Raw genomic sequence first — 15,397 nt, forward strand, 5'->3', positions numbered from 1 at the left:
CAATTTTGTTTTCACATACCCACGGAAGCCTACAGGAGACCTGCGAGATGCGATATAATTTTTGATGGTTTTAAAAAATCCAGGCTAAGTTTGAGATAAAAATGCGACCTGCGAGATAAAAAATACGAGTTGCAAGATAAAAAATGCGAGATGCGAGATAAAAAAGAGCCATATGAAGAATAGAAAATGGGGGATGTGAGATAGAAAATGCGAGATGCGAGATGCGACATAAAAGTGCGAGATGCGAGGTAGAAAATGCGAGATGCTAGATAGAAAATGCAAGATGCGAGATAAAAAAATGCGAGATGCGAGATAATAATACGAGATGTGAGATGAAAAATGCAAAATGTGAGATAAAAATGTGACATGCGAAATAAAAAATTTGACAAGCGAGATGCAAGATAAAAATTTGAGATGCGAAATAGAAATTGCCAGATGTGAGATAGAAAATTGGAGGTACGAGATTAAAAAAGTGCGAGATGCTGAGTTAAATATGCGCCTTGTTGTAAACACGCGCTACCCTTTCGTGACCTCAACAGGGCCTGGCAGCTGACAAAGACGACGAGGGGGTGTCTAAGACAGTCGCTGTTTCCATGAAACAAATACCACAATCAAATGGCCGCACGTGAATATCAGGATTGTAGTTATTTTTCAGGATTTTGTGTTTAATTCAGTACAAATGTGAGTGGCATCCGCCATATCAGTTTTACGAACGTCTTTTACGAATGTCTTTGTTTTTGAGTTTTTCGTCAGGTCTGTTTGTACCCATCCCCGCCCTCTCTCTTCAAAGTCCATTGATAATTCACAAGTGATAGTCTTACTAGGTAATAAGTCTCCTCCGTTTACAAGCCTCCTATACCTACTCCCCCCCCCCCCCCCCCCTCCCCAACAAACCAACAAACCCCATATAAATCACACCATAAACTTCGACGCATAAGTCTTGGGCTTCTACAACTTTGTAAGAGGTATTAAGAGGGATTATATAGGAATGGAGGACTTACAAGCGGACTAAAAAAAGCATTTTAAAAGCCCTACATTGCATTGCTCATCAAAATATTTTTTGAATTTACTCGCTTTTTATCAAACCTTCAAAACGTTGTAAAAATCGAATTCATTTTTTTGCAAGCTTAAAGGGGCGTATATCTGGGAGTATTACAACCGGATGTATTGTTACAAGTAGATGGCCCTATAACTGGGAGAGCTTATAAGCGAAAGTTTACGGTATTCTCTGTTAATAGAACAGTGAGCTTAACGTAATTTTTGTTTCGTTTATGCCCATGTTACAATTAAAAGTTCTGTAGGTGATCCTTGTTGGACAGCCTCTGCTCGGAAGGAGGCGGACGTACATCGGCTTGTGAACGATGGTTTTGAAGGGGGGTAGTGTAACAACTATTTATTGCGAGGTTTCCAGTGGTCTTATCTTCTCCCTTTTAAATTCTTATCTTGCTTTCTGTGTCTGGCATCTAACATTTTCTATCTCGCATCCCCTATTTTTCATCTCACATATCGCATTTTCTATCTCACATCTCACATTTTTTATCTCACACCTCGCATTTTCTATTTCACATCTCGCATTTTTTATCTCACACCGTCACCTTGCATTTTCTATTTCACATCTCACACTTCTCATCTCACACCTCGTTTTTTTATCTTGCATCTCGCATTTCCTATCTCGCATGTCCCATTTTTCTCTCGAACTTAGCCTGGATTTAAAAAAATCATCTAGAATTATCTCGTATCTCGTATGTCCCTTACAGGCTTCCGTACATACCTCAGACATTTCTCGAAGGGCAAAGTAATGTGACAGGATGGGAAAAACGAAGTTCAGTTTCGTTTCGACGACTTTACACAGCTTCTCGAACTACATCAAGCTTGTACGTTTTATCACAGTTAAAAAAGATAAAAATTCCGATTTCTTTCTTCCTTAAGTCACAAAAAGTACAGTCCAATATCAAGCTATTTCTGAAGGCGAGTACCTTGATAACGCTGACCAACTAATCGTATCTTAATTCCTCCAGAAAAAAAAAAAAAACTCAAAAAAAGCAGAACTAAGACGCCGACTATTCCAGCTAACCGAGAGCAGTCTTTTATGTCCTCTGGCTGAGATGGAATAACCGATACCAGAAGCATCTAAGACAGTTTACGCTTACAACAGGAACGCTTATTAAGAAGGACATTGATCAATTTCATCGCTGAAATCTTCACGAACTACTTCGCTCATCGACGTTATGCTTCGCGACAAAACAACGTTGCAAAGGCTCTCGGACGTTTACTGTTGCTCACTTGGGAAATCATGGACCAGACCATGCCGACCATAATCGAGGCTAAAGCTGAAGCAAACTATTAGGTGCACGTGATCCACGGGCATCAACAAGAATTTTGCGGGAAATTTTCTCCTAGCAAACAGATGTAGTGTTGTTTTCAATGACAATCATTAGAGATATTCAGAACAACTGAAAACAACTAAATGCTGTCGATAATTGCTAGTTCCTTTCCCGTGCTCATAATCGAAAAAGGGAAAAACTGGTTGAATGGCAGGTTTATTCGAAGTCGTTGTACTTAAATCTCAATTTTCTGACCCAAAATGAAACCTACTTAACTAATTTTCTGATTCTCGAGCAAACTCTCACCTCTGGAAAGTTGTTTTACAGAGTTATTAAGCTCGAAACGACTGACACCGAGTTTCACCTGTTCGAACTCCACTTGGGATTCAAATATGCCGCATAGCAGCAGTTTCTAAAGCACATTTACAGCTGCATTTACCGGAATTTTAAGGAATATGGCATCCCAGGGATTGGAATGTGGCTCAATTTGTGAGTGAGTGCCAGTAACGAATTAGGTAAGCCGTCCTTTTGACAAAATCTGTTTGAGATAGATCCGTAACACTAGAGCTGAAAATATCGCAGAAGCTGGCATATACCTTGATACAAACTGTCATAACTTTTAAAATACTGAAATCGTACGGCTATCTTTAAAACAAGGAACGGGGAATGGGAGAATAGGAATGGGGAACAGGGAACGGGGAATCTTTAAAGTGGGGAATCTTTAAAAGCGGGAATCTTTAAAATCGGGAATCTTTAAAACGGGGAATCTTTAAAATGGGAAATCTTTAAAAGCGGGAATCTTCAAAACGGGGAATCTTTAAAAGCGGGAATCATGGGAAATCTTTAAAAGCGGGAATCTTTAAAACGGGGAATCTTTCAAAGCGGGAATCTTTAAAACGGGGAATCCTTAAAAGCGGGAATCTTTAAAATGGGGAATCTTTAAAAGCGGGAATCTTTCAAACGGGGAATCTTTAAAACGGGGAATCTTTAAAAGCGGGAATCTTTCAAACGGGGAATCTTTAAAACGGGTTCGTTGGCAAGTGGAAAAGGAGGCATGCATGGATAAGGGGATACAATAACATATTCTTTTGGTAACGATTCATAGGGTTTGTATGAAAGACGTAAAACTTTCGTTTTATTTATGATTGTATTCTTTGGTGATTCAAATGAAAACAGATTCCTTGGTTGCAGAGTCGACTTTTCGAACCGCGAGGGAAATTTGCTTCAACCAATCAGAAACACTACCTACTTGACTATGCAAAGTTTATCCAAAGACTGATTTTTGTTGACAACTTTCTAATTAGTTGTACATGTAGGAGGTGACCCTCAGTCTGCATTTCTAGAACTACTTTCTAGAAAATTAGTAGGAGAAGACCTGGTAGGCGGTACTACATTACCCTGTTCATTCTCGTTCCTATGGCTGCGACCCTTCTCTCTACCCAGTAAGTTCTGACTTCAGCTGAGAGTTTTTATCATTTTATTGTTACCTTTACATTACTTCAGTTCTTGACATCATTAGATCATCCTTTTACTTGATGCTTTTTGTGAGAAAATTTGGAGGGATTTAACCTGCTGATTGTCTTAAAGTTAACGGCCACTACATTTTTCTGAGCACCGACCAAAACAGCCGAAAAAAGGCGCCCAAAACACGAGACTATACATCTCCAAATCAAGAAATATATGTAGAAGCCCCTGTGGTCGAGAGGTTTTGGCTTGTACTAGGAATAAGTAACTAAACCATCCACAGTTTGGTAAAACGTCACTATACAGACAGAATCAGACTTCAGGTCCTCCATCACATCTGACTTCTGTTTCTCTGAAGGTCGTCATCCTGGCTTTCTCTGCAGGACATCCCCATCTTCATAAGAAATCTTTTCATAACTCACTTTTGCCTTCAGTAGATAATTGTCTCCTTGGCAAGTGGCCGCTGTTGCACCAGAACGTAAAGCTGCAATGTCAAAGGTTCACTCGCGTTACAATTTGTTTTCAGTTGGTCGTAACCACTTTTCACTTTTAGACGAAGCATTTGAATATAGTGGTCAGGGTACGCTAACCTGAGGTTACGCGGCGGTATTGCCAGTACCTTTGAGCACAAACATATCGACCGAGCAGTGGTATTCATTGACAACTACTTCGCCCTTGTTAGGATCGAGTCATAGGCATGGCATAGCCGTCCGACCCCTGTACCTCTGTAACGTGCGGTTATATAGTGTATACATCGCATTCAATGCATCAGTTTTCATTTTCATTCACCGAGTAATTTTTCACCGAAAAATCTAAAGCAAGTCATGGAGAGGAAGTAAATAAGGCGGATACAAAAGACCATAATCGGGAACGAGGGAGAGGAGCAAGCTTGGCGAAGTGGTGAGGACTCGCCTCCCACTAATGAGACTCGGGTTCATTTACCGGTGTCGACAACATATGTGCATGCATGGGTTGAGGTTGCTGTTGGTTCTTGCTCCTCTCGGAGCAAGGGAGGAGCAGGGTACTCCCGTTTTCCCCACTCTTCAAAAAACAACATTTTCAAATTCCAATTCGACCAGGAATGGCAGACGAAGTGGAACCCCCATGTGGATGTGCTACCTTATTTTCGTTGTTTAAGAGGAACTTTCATGTACCAACGCCATTACGTTTTCACAGACTTAACGCTGGTGCCAGTGACGCATGACGTTGGATTCTAAAAATGGATACATCGCTACTCCCTGGTGGGATACAGATATGCTTGAAACAGAAACTGTATTTTTTTCCTCCATAAATGCCTTCCTCCAAGCCCGTTTTTGTCTTATACCGATCGCTGAAGGATCTTCTGCGGGTACCAGTATCCTCTTCATTGTCCTCGGGGATAAGGAATGCCTTGTCACTTCCTACCAAAGACGACTAAGCGAGGAGTCAAAAAATCAGTTTTCATTAGGTATAGTTTTATGAATAATATAACTCAAGACTCTTTTCAAACACCTTTTGTCGACTGATCCTTCCGGTAAGATACTCCGAAAAAGGATCAGTTGTGTCACCCATACACGAAATAAAAACCATTGTTCATAGTTACACATGACTTCACGTCCGCATTATTAGTGTTCTAAAATAATAAAACGGCGGCCATTTATACCTGCTGGCCTCGTGAGTGAAAAGGCTCTATACAGCTGAAAAAGTTTTCTCAACATTACGAGTTTTCATTGGTTACTTCACGGTAAAATGACACCTAAAAACAGAACTGTTTCCCACCAATGAGAGGAGTCAAGAAACGTTACTTATGATCTCTGATAAGTTTAATGTGATGACAACTTTTACTATTAATTCAAAATAGCTACCGTTGACCTAATTTTGAAGAGGTTTGCAGATAACCACAAATGCAGTGAGGTAGTCACATTGCATCTATGTTGTCAGTTGATGTTAGGTATTTAAAGCTGCCTCGTTCCTAGGCGTCTCAACTGTGGAAAACGGAAAACGCGACTGAACTAGCCATCAAGGAGTATCGCGTATGGGACCATTTCCATTTAACTTCTTTTCATTTTAAATCGAGCTGAAAGTGCAGGTATTTGCTTGCTAGAAAAAATTAACACCAAAGAAGTGAAGACATGAAAACGAGTAGTTCAAGTAGTAGTCGGCCACCCACAAAGAGGTGAATAAGGAAAGAGAGTGGTCGTGACTAATATACAGCTTTTTCGAGAAAGCTTGTCGGAAAAAGTGCAAGCGACAATCCCGAAAGGTAGTATTGTGGCTGGTTTTGAGTTCACTCTCAAGTTCTCCAAAGAAAATTGAAAGAATGGCACTAGAGGCCAAGGAGATATGTTGGCGTTTGCTTAAGGAGAGTAACAAAAGTAGGTTCGACAGCTACAGTGTCAGGAAGAGGGTATTGATCATATCCCATATAACTTTTTGGGATTTTATCCGGTAACCTTTTATCGGAATAGCTGTATACTCCTTTCTCACCCACCACAGCAATGAATAAAGAGCCTTTCACTCACAGAGACAAGTGGACGGTGGAGTCGTGTTAGCTGGTGTGACTGTGGAATCAATCCTAATTTTGGCTATCTGAGGGTAGAAAGGATTTATCCGAGAATTATTGGTAAGAGGGAGGGTATAGCCTACCTCTCTGCTCAGATCTGTGTCTGCACTGCCTGGTCGAGGCTCCACAGGCGGTATTGGCTTCGGCAAGAGTTTGGAAGGTGCGTATTCAAACTTGGATCCCCTCTTTCCAGGATCAAGAAAATGCCGCATTGCTTCCTCGTGGATCGGTCGGTGTATTTTATTCCAAAAGAAAATAAAGCCTTAATTGCCTTCCGTCCAGATACTCTTCCCCGAACTGCAAAGCCACCTTCCTTTTTGTCCAGCGCGAGATGACAGACCGCGCTTCTTCGTCTTCATTTTTGTAGTAACTGTCTCCGCCTATCACGATCAACACATTGTTATCTGAAAAAAATAGGCACGGAAACATGTGTACAAACAGTTTTCATTTTTTTTGATTCACCGTAAGGGAGGCTCGGCTGCTCCGTGGTTAGTGCTTCATCACTCCTGTGAAGAGATGACAATGGACACCCCTGTAAACTGATATTTCTATGCCGAGTAGCAAAAAACGGAGCTTAATAACACTGATTTCCATCGATCTACCAGCCCCGACGATCTGTTGATCCATGGCGACCATCCATCTACCGATCAGAGATTTACCAGTTTTTTGATCGATCAAAGTTGCGAAAAGAAAGCCTGTATGGGATTCGAAACCTTGAACTCTGTGATACCGGGGCAGCGCTCTACCAATTAAAGTGCCCATCACCAAAAATTTTTTATTTTCTTATCTGAAACTATACCTTATTAAAATAACTTCTGCGGAAAAATTTTGCGATTTGAACAAAAGCCGATTTTTTTACAATTTTTTGAAGTCTACTTTTTTGCGATACACCCGCGCCGCTGATCACGCAAACTAGCAGGCTCGGCTATGACGTCATGTGACGTAAGTTAAGGAACTCGCTTTACCTTGCCTTCACCAGCTGTACACAAAAAAGATCGATTACAGGTAAGGATTGAATCGCTATGTCTTCGCAAGAAGAAAGTTTTTTTGAAACAGAAAGTGAAAAATCAAGAAGTGAAGACGAGACCATCGAGGTAGAAGCGGTCGTATGAGAAACAGAAAACAACATACAAGACGATTCGCTCGAGCCGTACGCAGACGAGCCTTTAGCTGATCAATGGCTGCAAAACAGTCGGCGTGAACAAGCCGAAAGAGATCAGTTGGAAGAACTTAGAAGAGCTGGAAAAGAGTCTTGAAAACTGCGTTCGTGTGGCTGACTGGTAAGTTTTCTCGATAGTTCTGCGGGCCACTGCTTCGAACGTTCAGCAGCAACAAAAGAACTATATATCATCTTCTACATTGCTCTCGAGTCAGTTTAGAAGCTTTTCAATGTTTGCGGCATTACTCGCGTCTATATTTTACGTTTACGTGTACTTGTGGAATTTGTAGCAGTGATCTGTTCATAAACATTAGTGGCTAGAAGGCTGTGTTGAGGCCCATGTCGAGTGAAGTTGTCCGCGAAGAACCCTTCATTTTCTTTACTTCTCGGGGTTAATTGTACAACTTTAATGTAACACTGATATTGACGTATAAAATCTGTTCTACAGCAGTAACATTTCTTTTACATTTTTTGTAGATATCTCCGATCAATTGCTTGCCGGGAGTTTACGAGACTTGTCTATGAACACCTGGGAAAAAAAAGGATACCTCTCCCTGCCTGTGCACATGCTGCTATTTAGAAATCAGTTCTTACCAAGGAGGACGAGCAACTAGCTGGTTTTTAGTTAGAGGAAGATTAAGTTCCCCTACAGACATTCATTTAGTCAATGCAGCTGAGTACATTTAAGTAAGGGTAGCATGGAATTTGGGGCTGTCACAAGTTGTACGGCCACATGATGAATTTCTTTATCACATTTTTTTCAAGTTTTTTCAATGCTATGAACATCTTGAGCCTGAACTTGAAATTAAGGTTATTTATTTCAAAGTTGTAAAAAGCCAATTTGCTTTCATTGATTTCCATCCATTTAAGGAGACTTGTACCTATTCCCCTGTAGTTTAAACTTGGCACTAATTTTTTTTTTCAATGAATTGTAATTATCATTCATTGCAAATTTTCCTTCCTTTTCAATGGCTGCGTGCCCACCACGTGACCTGCAAATAACTGCCTACAAAAAAAAATTAATGATGGTCTACTAAAGGACAATGTCATCCAACTTTGCTTTGCTGCAAATAAAAAAACTGGTGATTGAATGACAAAACAATATTATTGACCTCAGTTATTGCAAAATATAGTGATTTGTCAGTGTCTCACAGATCAATAATAAATATTATTTGCCTCAGTGTTTGGCTTTCATCTGCTCGCCACTGACAAATCACAAAATCTTGCTCAACATCGTCCAATTATTGTTAATTTTTAAAATCAATATTTTATCGGGAAGTTCCAATCTTCTCTTTTATTAAACTGTAAATAACAGTAGTGAAGACAAATCACATATGGTGAACTTTGCTATTTGGTAACAGTTTAAAATCTCTATGCTCCATGTAGTAGCTGCTGTCTGGTTTCTGTACAAACATACCAACCTTTAAAAACATTTCGTTCAAGATGACAATTAAATGCCAAGGGCTTTGGGATTTTTCACCAATGGCAATCACTCTAAAAAGTTAATTCTTTTCAACCTGGAAATCAGGACAACCAAAAAATTGAGGATATTGATTGATGTGTGGTCATTTTAAAAAAATTTCTTTAGGAGTGTTGACAATAATAAGACTTAAATATGACTTGTTTCAAAATAGAGTGCAATAATTGAGTAAAATTTCTGACTAGATTAGGGATCAACTTTTTCTGTAAAGATTCCCTAGTATTTCACATCTGTTTATATAACAAATCCCTTTTCTTCCATTTTTATGCAGAATAAAAATGTCTTATTCTTTATTGTTTCTTGGACAATCTAAGACGGCACTATGTCCTCTCATTGGCTTCTTGCATAAAGAGCAAACAGGGCGTGGTCTTGCAGGCCGTTCTCTTTGTTCACCCCATGTCTGATTTGGCACTGCAATAAAAAATGTGTTGAGATAAGGATAGATGATAGAATAAAATGTTTCTTTTTCTGACAGAGCGAACCTTCATTTAAGTATAATTCTTTGCTTATGCAAAGGACCCTGAAATGACTTACTTCTGCACAGGTTGTCTAAACATCAGCAAAGTAAAACAAGTCCTCCTCAGGACTACACTAAAGCAGACAATCATACAGAAATGCATGAAAAGACTCCTGGGTTCAAACCATTTGCTAAAAAATAAGAGGATTGATCACCAAGCCTCCCCTCAAGGGAATTGATCAGCCTCACTAGGTTCACCTGCCATCAATCTACAACTTTAGATTTTAAACAATGCTGCTTCAAGTTCCAAAAAACATACCAGATGGTGCTGTGGGGGGGAACAGCTGTTGTAACCACGTTCATCCTCTTTCCTATCATCCTGATGGCCTCTTCCCTGGGTTGTTTATCCAACATGCTGTTCATTGGCTGAGCAACCATTTTCTTCATGTCATTGCATGCATCTTGAAGTTGCTGTTTGCTTAGGGTCATGTAAAACTTGAAGAGTTCTCCAACATAGTCTAAATGTTCATTGAACAAAAACAAGGTAATAATTTTTGAAGAAGTATGAAACAAAAAAAGTAGAATGATACTCAGAAAGCTATTTTAACTGTTGGATGAATGGTGGTTAAATACCAAAGTTTGGCTCAATCTTGCGGTTCCGCACAGTTGCTTCGCCATTCTTGAATTTGGGGAATGTCACTTTCAGCGAGACACTTCCATCTTGATTAACTTTGTCATCACGGTGTAAATTGAAGTTAAAATGTAATGCAGCTAGTATGTGCCTACAGCATGAGAACAATATGCATATCATCAAAAGTTGCTAATATTTTTATTTAAAGAGCAATGATAGTATTTTAAAAGTTTCATTTTCCTGGCCAAGCAAACCAAAAATAATACACTATTGTTCAACTGGCAAATAAAACATTAATAATCTGTAGAGTCTTTAATGCTAGGGGAGGTATATATAAGATGCTATTACACAGTCAAAAAGTAACATTTTAGCCTACCTGCAGAACATTCCAAGATAGGAATAAGCAATAATCTTGGGTGCAAAGAAGTTAAGGACAGAATGAAACCCTTCCAGGTAGTCTGTCTGGGCATACAGGGATGCTTTCATGATTCCCTTCTTCAGGCTGTCAGAGGTCAGGGCTTTCTTTACTTTCTCATATACTAAGTGAGCTAAAAATAGAAATATTGTGATTAAAATAAAATAAACTTGTTTCAGACATTTACTTAAAAGTAAAACAACAACATGGATCTCCAACGGGGCAAGTGTAAACAGGGCCTTTGACCTATGTGAGGCACTTTCCTGATGTGAAAGTGAATAGATATTATCATAGATGTTCTATTGAATCTACAGTAAGTGTACATAACCTGTAAGAAAAGCTTTGAATTTTTCACAAATTTACTGTAAATGTCAGGATCTGCCAAAAGAAACAATTTCTTGAATTTTCAGTATGATGCAAGAAAATATTAATCATGTTTAACAAAAACTCGACATATGCTACACACAATTGACATTGGAGGCAAAATTATGTTCAGTTTTTCGTCTTGGACAGTTAAAATGGAATATAGAGCTTAAAAGTCATGTATAATACAAATTACACATACCAGGATTGATCCATGTCCTATGATCACAAAAAGACTGCCTAGGACGAAAGCGAAAAAAAAGAAAAAAATCCAACAGCATCTTACCACTTCTAGCTGCGTACTTGATGAAGGACTACAAAGGCTCGACCGTAAAGCTGATGTTGATGTTGCAGACTCGTGGAGTGTTCTCAAACGAGACTTTGCAGATCTTACAAGCTGTTATAATTATAAACAAAAACAAGAAAGAAAATTAAGTGTGTAACTCTGTGCATATATCGGAAAGGAGTCTGAATCCTTGCCATTTGTAAAACCACCAAAAGCACGTGGCAATAGGTAAATTTTCACACATTTGCGTCGGTTGCTTACCATGCGCTTCTCCCTCTTGGAAGGTGGTTCCTCTAATTCTTCTTTCGCGTGTATTGTAGGAAATACACAAGTTCCTATATCGTCGGACCTCAGTGAATGTTTCAAAGCCGAATCGAGGCGAAAGCTGAAGTTGTCCTCTCTAAAATAAAGCGAGCACAAGGAGGACGTCTTCCCCGGAGTCCAATCTTTCCTCTTCGAAAGCGCAAAGCCAACCCATCGCTTTCGCCTTCTTTGGGCTGTGGGGTTAGTCGACCCAAAAAACGGTATTTCATGCATACTTATTCCCTTCTTAGGGTTAGACACATTGCTACATCTCGCCGCAACGCACCTTTCTGGCATTTTGACCTTTTGCACGGGAAAAAGTGAACTTTCGCGAAAAGAAACCTGCCAGAACTCTTCAATGTTTACCTGCGATAAAGTCACATGTTCCTTAAAGTACGTCATATGACGTCATACTCCGAGAGAAGACTAAGACGAATGGTGTGTAAAATGGCGGCCAATTTGAACGTTTTCAAAAAATTGTAAAAAAATCGGCTTTTGTTCAAATCGCAAAATTTTTTCGCAGAAGTTATTTTAATAAGGTATAGTTTCAGATAAGAAAATAAAAAATTTTTGGTGATGGGCACTTTAAGCTAACAAGACAACTGGGAGCAGGTCGTTGATTTGGTTCATTATAAACCCCTGAAAGGATAATGATGAAGCAAGAGAGAATGAGCTAGCTTGAATATATGAAAATCATGTTTGTAAACTGCGGAGTGAAGAATTATATGAAGGAAGATCATTGCAGTTATAGACGGCACTGTAAAAGTTGCGTCTTTAACTGCGATGACCTACTTTCATATAATGAGGGTGTGAATGGGGTTAACCGACTAACGACAAAGGGCGAAAAATATTACTGACTACCGACAAAACGAGGAAAAAAATTACCGACTTTCGACAGGAAAAAATATTAACCGACTACCGACATGGGCTGACATTATCAATATTTGTTTTCAGAAAAAAAAAAGAGCATTTTACTATTTTTTTTTTCTAGCCGTTAGGAAGTAACCTCTTTAAATTTATGACTCAATCATCAGATGGTCTAACGGAAAGAGTTTCCTCTTTTGTTGATACAGTAACAATGCTACAACCAATATCAAAATCTCAGAAGTCACACCTCAAAGACGCTACCGACTTTATAAATTTTATTGAAAGACAAATTATAAGTGAAAAAACCGAACGTTTCTTGTTTCAGTCCGAGAAATGCTGAGATTAATCCTCGAAGAGAATTCTTTCGAGTTTAATGGAAGCACTATCAGTACAAACCCACGGCTAACCACGATTAGCACAAAGACAGCAGTTTTCTTTCCAACATTTTCATGGCATATATTGAAATTTAGAGTTTATAAGCAAAACCGTCTTTACACAAACTGTTTTAAAACGCTACATAGATGACATTTTTTCTCTATGGGACATAAGTAAACCAGAATTCGTAGCTTTCATACATCACCCTACTATGAAATTCACGGCATAAACATCTAACAATGAGACAATCTTTTTAGACACGGTTGTATACCAGGGCTGCACAACATTCAACGAAAAATGAGAAAAAGCTATCCTTGACGTAAAGACGACATTTTTAACGGAAACCTTCCATTATATACATTTTCACCTCTTATCACCCACCAATTGTTAAAATGGATTTGACAAATGGGGAGCCTTGAGAATCCCACGAACAAACTTCTCTAAGAAAGTATTTCAAGTTTCAAAAAGCGCTTGATGGACAGAGGCTAGCCACACAATTTTGAAAGAAAAATCACTATTAGAAGTAAAACTCACAGAAAGGAAGTCAGCTCTCCTGAAACAAAACAACAAGGAAGACCTGAAAAGAAATGTTGCCTTTCGTTACACAATACCAGCCTTTAGTGTCTGAGATGCTTTAATGAAAAAGTGGAACAGACAAAACCAACCAGTACCTTGCCAAATTTTTCAAGAACTACCTAAAGTGCTATTTCTTTGAGAAAGGAAAATTATGGCTAAGGTCATGCTTGTTAGAGCCAAAACATTAAAGGTATGGATGTGCAGTTTGTCACCCCTCGCAGTTTTACGCTAATAATTTATGTATACAAAAGGCAAAAGTCCATTGATTAATTAATGAATTGCTTTTTACTGTGCCCTGCAGTCGACAGGGAAACCAAGTTCGCATTTGGTGATTTTATCAGTACTACTATTCATTTGGCAAACAATGGTGAAATAAACGATCGTGTTGCATAAACAAACAAGAATTAATTAACAATTAATGAATGAGGCTGAGTATCTTATGAAGAATTGTGGAGATCGAGGAGGGTGTTATCCGTCGAGGCCGTAGGCCGAGGCGGATAACACCCTCCGAGAGCCGAATTCAATAAATGTTTTATTATTCATTCAAAATAATTCCTAGTTTAAAAACATGGCTAAAACAAGCTTACCTCCATCGATGTTAAGTTTATCTTCGATAGTTTACGTTTAGGTTTGTCCAACTCCGCAAATATTCTCCAAATAGCAGATGTCGCCCTCCGAGTTGTCTTCTTGCTGTTTTTGCTATGTTTTTAGCCATTATTTCGCCTAGTTCCAGCTGCAGTTCTTACTCTTGAAACGAGTGAAGTGTCTGCCATTTTAGTTTTTACAAAGAAAACAACTCAATCTCGTCCCCAGGTCTTCTCTGTTAACGGTGCGTTAACCTGTAGAACGCTGCATTTCTGACGTCATTTCCTCGTTAAACACAAAATTCTTCCAAATTTGGTCATCAGTAACTGGTTATGGTGAATTATGCCTGTGCTTTTTAAATAGCCAATCAGAATTGGGGAAATATTTTGAATGAATAATAATGAAGTTTAAGTGCAATTAAATGATGCATTCTTACAAGTTTTACTCTTTCCTTAGGGATCAAAGTCTTGAAACTGGGGAAAATACATAAAAAATATTAATAATTAACAAGCGTTTTTACTTATTAACTGAGATTTTCTGACAACTGACAAAAGTCCAAAAGTTTAACCGACTACCGACAAAGATCGAGAATTTTAACCGACTGCCGACAAAGTAACTGAATTTTAACCGACAACCGACAAGTGAACCCCCCCCCCTCCCCATTCAGACCCTCTATAATTATTCACTCCGCAGTTCACATATAACTTCATATTCATAACTCCATACAGAGTTTTGATGTGATACAAATTAACCTGGCTCACGGGGAGGTCAGGATTTCAACATATTCATTATCATGGCTCTATTTACATCCTACCCACTATTTTATTACGATCAAAGTATCAATCATTTAATTTCGCGGGTGTGTGTTTGCTAAATTTTCTACAGTTTATGTTGAATCCAGTCTTACAAAATCTTTCCGAAAAACGTTTCCGATTTCAGTGGTCTCCTTCCATGCCTAAGGTATTTCCAAGCAATACTTCCGCCCTTGTCACCTGATAGCTTTCGGTATCGAAAGTGTTGTAACACTTCCGCATTTCTGAGAAACGCTTCCGGTTTCAGTGGTCACCTGTCATGGCTGAGGCTTTCCAAGAAATGCTTCCGCTCTTGTCACCTAAATACTGTATCTTATGAAAAACATTGGACACTATTGCGAAATCTCTCCAAGATATGCTTCCGGTTTTCTAATGTCGCGCCAGACCATCATTTCTTTACGTGGCACTCCGTCACATGACCTAGAAGTTAGATATCGAAAATTGTTGTAGCACTTCCGCCGTGCTTTATGCATACGTGGCTCTATAAAACGTACAAATGATTTTCTGTTTTCATATCACCATTATCTATGCGTTAATTTTTGGAAGACTCTTTACTGACGGGTATTAAATGAAGTCTGCGTTGAATTTATGAAATATATACAATGCTACTGTTCTGAAGTTTAGCCGCAGAAACAATCGAAGTCAGTGCGAGCTACATTAAAACCCACCTGTTTTTTGAAGCAGAGCACGGTAAAGCCTCTGGTAACCAATCCCAGCGGTGTCTTCGTTGATCGAAAGACAAGATTCGTCTGCATGAA

The 15,397-nt window shown here is 39.0% G+C and overlaps 1 protein-coding gene and 1 long non-coding RNA gene across 2 annotated transcripts; both read right to left on the bottom strand.

The window, feature by feature from the left end:
* Window positions 1-3,784: 3,784 nt before the first annotated feature.
* LOC140951153 (uncharacterized) lies at window positions 3,785-6,721 on the bottom strand. Its single transcript, XR_012167256.1, has 2 exons — window positions 6,414-6,721; window positions 3,785-5,201 (listed from the first exon to the last, which is right to left on the bottom strand). It is a non-coding gene; the product is annotated as an uncharacterized lncRNA (long non-coding RNA).
* Window positions 6,722-9,239: 2,518 nt separating this feature from the next.
* Window positions 9,240-10,605, bottom strand: LOC140951150 (uncharacterized). Its single transcript, XM_073400368.1, has 4 exons — window positions 10,434-10,605; window positions 10,060-10,208; window positions 9,746-9,944; window positions 9,240-9,380 (listed from the first exon to the last, which is right to left on the bottom strand). Exons 1-4 carry the CDS (start codon window positions 10,541-10,543, stop codon window positions 9,359-9,361), a joined length of 480 nt encoding a protein of 159 aa, XP_073256469.1. The 5' UTR covers window positions 10,544-10,605; the 3' UTR covers window positions 9,240-9,358.
* Between the last annotated feature and the right edge of the window lie 4,792 nt (window positions 10,606-15,397).

The sequence above is a fragment of the Porites lutea genome, chromosome 10 (assembly GCF_958299795.1).
Source record: "Porites lutea chromosome 10, jaPorLute2.1, whole genome shotgun sequence".
Lineage (NCBI taxonomy): Eukaryota > Metazoa > Cnidaria > Anthozoa > Scleractinia > Poritidae > Porites > Porites lutea.

Coding starts and splice junctions, on each gene's coding strand:
- LOC140951150 (XM_073400368.1), bottom strand. CDS start 10,543: ATGAAAGCATCCCTGTATGCCCAGACAGACTACCTGGAAGGGTTTCAT. Junction 9,945..10,059: donor CAAGATTGAGCCAAACTTTG/GTATTTAACCAC, acceptor ATGAACATTTAG/ACTATGTTGGAGAACTCTTC. Junction 9,381..9,745: donor CCCCCCCACAGCACCATCTG/GTATGTTTTTTG, acceptor TTTTTATTGCAG/TGCCAAATCAGACATGGGGT.